The sequence below is a fragment of the Prunus persica genome, chromosome G8 (assembly GCF_000346465.2).
Source record: "Prunus persica cultivar Lovell chromosome G8, Prunus_persica_NCBIv2, whole genome shotgun sequence".
In the NCBI taxonomy this organism is placed as follows: Eukaryota; Viridiplantae; Streptophyta; class Magnoliopsida; order Rosales; family Rosaceae; genus Prunus; species Prunus persica.
The window spans coordinates 4,444,429-4,450,738 of record NC_034016.1 but is presented as its reverse complement, the minus strand read 5'-3'; the positions used below and the strand labels follow the sequence as shown (position 1 = coordinate 4,450,738).

General features: G+C 40.4%; 1 protein-coding gene across 1 annotated transcript; it reads right to left on the bottom strand.

The window, feature by feature from the left end:
* On the bottom strand, nt 2,551–2,907 carry LOC109950789 (integumentary mucin C.1-like). Its single transcript, XM_020570912.1, has one exon. It carries the CDS (start codon nt 2,905–2,907, stop codon nt 2,551–2,553), a length of 357 nt encoding a protein of 118 aa, XP_020426501.1.

The following is a 6,310-nucleotide window of genomic DNA, read 5'->3' as shown; positions in this document are numbered from 1 at the left end:
ACTCTGACTATGACGACAACGACCCCGACCCCGACTCCGAAGATGACCCCGACCCCGACTCCGAAGATGACCTCGACCCCGACCCCGACCCCAACTCTGAAGACGACCCCGACCCCCACTCCGATGATGACCCCAACCCCGAATTTTGGCTCTGATTCAGACTCTGATCCCGATTTCAACTCTGACTCCGGCCTCGACTCAGGCTCATATTCCGATCCCAATTCCTACTCAACTGTATCCTATGCATCTTCCGCTGCACAGATTATGACTTCTCGACTAACGACCCCGACACATGGACCAGATTGCGCATTTTGTGAAATCCGATGATCCATTGGCGGATATTTTGACAAATGCGATTTTCAGTAAAGCATTCCACAATTCACTAGATCAGTTGGGCATTGGCGACATCTATGCACCAACGTGAGGGGGAGTGTTGGCGTGACTTGTGGATATTGACTTACTTTCCTTACACACCAAGAATTCCTATTATAATTGTAATTGATTTACTTTAATTTCTGATTTCCTACTGCAAATAGATTTAGGAATTTATTATTTACTTGCCTATTTAGGTTTCGTTGTATTATAAATATGACCTCCTACAAGGAGAAGAATACACAGAAAATTCCCACAAACAAATATTCTCTCATAGTTTTCATATTTTAGCATTTTGTTCTATCCTTCCTGGAAACCTAGTCCAGAACTTGTATTTGGGATTGAAATTGCTGGGCTTAAGATCCCTCACTATCGAAGCATGCTTCCCAATACAGTATCTAAAAACAAAAAACACCACAACATCAAACAGTAGCCTCCATTGATAAAGATAAGCAAAAAATCACTCCACGACTTGTAAAATCGAAAAATCAGAAAAGTACCTAATACCCAGTTGAAGATTGAGCATCAAATTGCAATTCTTATGCCCTTTTGATATGGTATGGCCAGGCTTCTTGGGCTCGCCAGAAACCTTTGCCGTTTCTGTAGAACATCGAAGCCTCCACATTATCGATAATATCACATGTAATATCCCCAGCTTCCCCATCAGATTCCCAGATACAAATCCAAACTAATGGCAGGGGTTAAATTGACCATTTAAAATCATTCAAAGGTTAAATTGGTCGAAAAAATAATTCAGGGTGGACATTTCGATAGTCGATATAGTTCAAGGGGGTATTCGGCAGTTTACCCTTTAATTAATAATTTTAATTCTTAATGTTTACATTAACCAATGACATTTTTTGGTATTTTGAATGTTTTACCATTCTCTACCTTTTACTTTATATATACTAGCCTCTCTGCATGCGCTTCCGCGCTTGCGAGAGATTTTTTTTTAAAAATAAGTAAATTTATTTTAGAATTAAAAAAGATAATGGGTAGTTGTGTTCCATAAAAATAGGATTCATTATTTGTTTTTTTTCTTTTAATTTTTTTAAATATAAAAAGTGTGAATTTACCATATTATCCTCATTTAATTAATAATTTGAATTCTTAATGTTTGCATTAATCAAGGGCATTTTTTTGTATTTTGAATGTTTCACCATTCTCTGCCTTTTGCTTTATATATATAGATATAATATTTAAACATTTTAATATGTTTGTTGTTATATTTAATTTTGATTTTAAATTATTAATAACTCAAATTACTAAAATGACCATGTTAGATCAGCAATTTAACAATTTTATTGAAGAAATTGACGAAATGGGATAACGTGAGACATGAAATGCAAGTATTGGGGAAAATTGAGTCAGTTGAAATGCAACTATGGTGGCTTTTCTAGGGTTGAAATGGTTGAGAGTGAGGCTGCGTAAGGAAGAGAAGCTGAAATGCATTTCAGTCTGAAAATAGGTGCTTTGGAGTCCAATTCAGTGCGGCTGGGTGTACACTAACACTTCTAAGTAGCCACTCAACCATTGACACATGTAAATTAATATATATAAATATATATATAATTAATTAATATTTAAACGGTTCGGTTCGGATTAACACAGTTTTTTAAAACTTAAAACTGCAGCTGAACCAAATTACTCCGGTTTGGTTCGGATTTAAAAACTGTTGACTTTTTTAAAGTCAAAACCAAACCAAACCGAAAAATACGGTTTGGTTCGGCCGGATTGATGCCCACCCCTAGTTGAAAGTTAGGGGGGAAACATGAGACATTAAGCAAAGCACAAGGGGTAATCAATAAATAAGCCATTGAAAAGTGGTTTTCGTCACAAAACGACAATGTGATTTATGAAAACTATTTTTTTTTATGTCACGGATTGTTCTTACATTAAACATGCACATCAATTTTGTCTCTGCCGTTATTTTTAAGAGATTGTCTTGGGGGTGTATTGAATTAAAATTTTAATAGATTATAAAGTAGTTATAACTCTATGAATTTTTATTTGACTTTCTTAAATTCCACATATATTTTGATTGAATTTAAAAGAATTGTAATGAAATTTGTTAGAATCTTATCATAGAGTTTGATAAATTTTATTATTATTAAATTTTATAAATTCAAAATAGTGGTAGGCCATCATGTTTGACGTTAGTGATGGTAGTAGAGACAATTATGATATGAATGGTAGAGTTATGAACGGTGGTGGGGAGAGTGGTGGAAATGACCATGTCAAGTGGTGGTGGTGACGGTAGGGGTTGGTAATGGTGGTGTCGATGGCTATGGCGGCGACGGTGGTGGTGACAGTGGGGGTGCTAGGGGTGGTGTAGGTGGGGCTATGAGTGACAGCGATGTTGGTTGTAGTGGTGGGGGTGGCAACGATGGGAGTGGCGGCGGCGGTGGTGGTGGTGGTGGTGGCGGTGGCAGTGACAACGACAATGGTGGCGATGACTATGGAGGTGGTGGTGGTGGTTGATGCAGTGGTGACGATGACAGTGGTAGTGGCAGGGGTGGTGGTGATGATAGCCATGACAAGATGGTAGTAGTAGAGGTGGTGAAATCATATCTCGAGAATAAACATAATATATCTATCCAAATCTCTAGCGCGAAGCAAAAGAATTTCATAGCCTAAAATTAGTCTTGAATCAATCAAGATCCACCAATTGTGTGAAAACACCCAAACTTTTATGGATTCTTTTAAAGTCATGATTAAATACATTCAAATTTGGATGGACTTTAAAAAATCTGGATTGAACACACCTAGAATCTTATAGACTTCTATAAAATCGTGATTGAATACACTGGACTTTTAAAATATCAATTGAATACACTTTCACTGATGTGACATGCATATAGAGCTCACAAGTCTAATAATATAAGGCCATCTCCAGCTATGAGCCATAGGTCAAATATGACCATAAAATAATGCAAAACCCATCTCCAGCCACAGTCTAAAATTTATTTTGGCCAAATTTAGAAGGCCACATGTAACACCCCTGACCCAATTTAATCTATTTATTCAATTTATATAATTGAAATTACAATTTTGCCCTCAGGAGTAGGGTCTCTTTAGTCATTTTTTGATCCATAAGGATTTTGGGGATTGGAGTGGCATTTTTGCTTAGAGCTCGCTCTTGCGAGTTCATAGACATGTAGTGGGCTCAAATTGGAATTTTAACGAAGAAGTTGTGGTCCACGGAAGTGCAGTGGTACAACTGTAAATTTTTCGAAGTTGGGTTTTAAAACAAATCATGTCTCTCTATCTCTCTCCTGGCACACGCCCTTCTCTCTCTCCCACCTCTGGCTTCTGTATAGAAGATCTGATTGTTTCCAAAAGACTTTAGGCTTTAATACACTATTGGAAACATCATGTACATTGGAAAGGTTTGTGTTCAGTTTTGGTAACCTTGCAGATCCTGGTAATTCTAATTAAGCAAGTTAATGAGTTTGACTTAATTATTTTTTTAGTGAATTTAGACTGAACTTGGGCGTGACATTATCAATCTATTAAAATTTCTCAAGTGCTAGTAGTGGCACGCTCACAGATGCTAACACAATTCTTGGCCTATTTCTAGGGCTAGGATGACTTGGAGTGAATACATGTCTACTTACTCATAGAGCTATCTGTGAGTCCACTCGTCAACTTCTCATTCTTAGTTGCAACCCTACCTCATATTTAGTCGCCACTCGACACTCTAACTGCCTTCTTTTTTATTTTTTAATTGGTCAAAAACAGTGCTTTCATTCTAGAGGGGTAGCCAAAAAGCCAAACCTAGGAAAAATACAAAGCAACAAACAGAAAGTCCAAGCCACAATGGGGACAACAAAACCAACATGCAATACAATAGATAGACTAGGAGGGGAAGAAGAAAGACATAGCAGCTCTAGTATCACCGCGTCCATAGGCCTCCTAGACAGAATCAGACTAAACATTTGTTTGGAGGACACGGAAGGCCATCCTTATTCAAGATGAACGTGAGAGAGGATGGAGGCCTATAAGCCCAAACTTCGTTGCACATCCTCGACTTAGCAAGCTGTGCCAAGTGATCTGCGGCCTCATTTGCGATTCTGCGAATCCAAGTCCAGCTACAAGACCTGAACGCCAAGAGAAAATCTCTTATGTTACTAAGGATTGGGTAAATCTCCCACTTCCCCCGAGAGATGTCACCATTGATACTTTTAACGGCTTCAAGGCAATCAAACTCAAAAGACACCAGTTGATCACCCCGATTCGAAGCAAATCTGCACCTTTCTAGGCACGCTAAGCATTCAGCCAGTAGAGTCGAGTCCGCCTGAGCCAGCAAAGATTTACCCTCCAAGAACTGACCATTGTGGTCCCTGACCACCATACCAATACCTACAGATTTGGAGATTGGGTCCCAAGCCGCATCCACGTTTAATTTCACCAAGGGGCTGAGAGGGGCCGACCATGCCGTATTATGCGCCAAGTTTTTGGGCCTAGGATTGTGGTTCGCTTGGTAGCGCTCCCTGGAGGAAAGGAACTCATTAGCTACGTTTGAAGCCCTTTGGATAGTGTCCCTAGAGGAGGGAGAACATTGTTCTATTACTGCCTTGCACCTTTCCTTCCATATGTGCCAACAAAGGAAGCATATTGTGGTTTTGATCCCATCCCCATCATTCTGCTCTGTGCCAATAGTAAAGAACGTATTGCATAGCCATACATCCAGAGTAGAAATAGAACATTTATCTACTCTAAGACTTAATGGGCTGCCAAACCGAATCGTCTCGACCCATGAGCAGAGAAGAAGCATATGCTTCACAGTCTCAGGGTAGCAATTACACAGAGGGTAGAGAGGAGTCTGGGAGCATTTCCTTATAAAGAGTTTAACAAATGCAGCAATAGCATTCCGAAGCGCTCGCCACAAGAAGGTTTTTATTTTTTTTTGGGGGGGGGCATTGGTTTTCCACATCATTTTCCAACAATCGGTGTCCACGGTCGTAGACGAAGAAGGGTGATGAAGGCGCCTGACAACGTTCACACTATGAAGCCAATGATACCCAGATTTCACAGAGTAGCAGCCATTTCTATCTCGGGGCCATACCAGTCGATCTGACATCCTACCACTCCCAGTCTGGATTGAACGAATGGCAGAAGCACACTCTGTAGATAGGGCATGATTGATGGGCTCTGAGTTCCAATTGCTCGTGTCATGATCAATGATGGATTCGACTCATTGATCCTGGTCAACCTCTACCCCTTCAACAGGTTTTAGACTAGCATCCGGGAGGCAAAGCAACCATCTGTCCACCTAAACACAGATTTTATCACCCTTCATGACTTGCCACGTAGCCCCACGAAGAAGGATGTCTCTTCCAGCTAGAAGACTAGCCCAAGCCCAAGAAGCTCTTCCACTTTTCTTGGCGTCAAGAAAGTTTCTGTGGGAGAAGTATCTGCATTTTAGGACCTAGGCCCAAAGAGTGTTCGGCTTGTGAAGGAGTCTCCAGCACTGCTTTTCCAAAAGGGCAAGATTGAACTCCTGAATATTGTTGAACCCCATTCCTCCATCCTATTTTGCTTGGCCCATAGAGTCCCATCTCACCCAGTGTATTCTTCTTTCATCTGCCTTTTGACCCTACCAGAAATTAGCAAGGATAGAGTTTATTTCCTTGCACAGTGAGTTTGGGAAGAGGAAAATGTTCATCAGGTAAGCTGGTACAGCAAGGGCAACAGCTTTGATAAGAGTCTCCTAGCTAGCCTGTGAGAGGAGTTGATGCTTTCAGCTCTGAATCTTCAGCAGGATTTTGTCTTTGACGAACCCAAGGGCATCCTTCTTTGCCTGCCCCCAAATAGTTTGGAGGCTTAGATATTTCCCAGGATCAATTACAATTGGCATGTGAAGGATACCGCTGAGGGATGAGCAAATTGGTTCAGGAGCGTTGGGCTGAAGTAGACACTTGACTTCTCCAAGCTC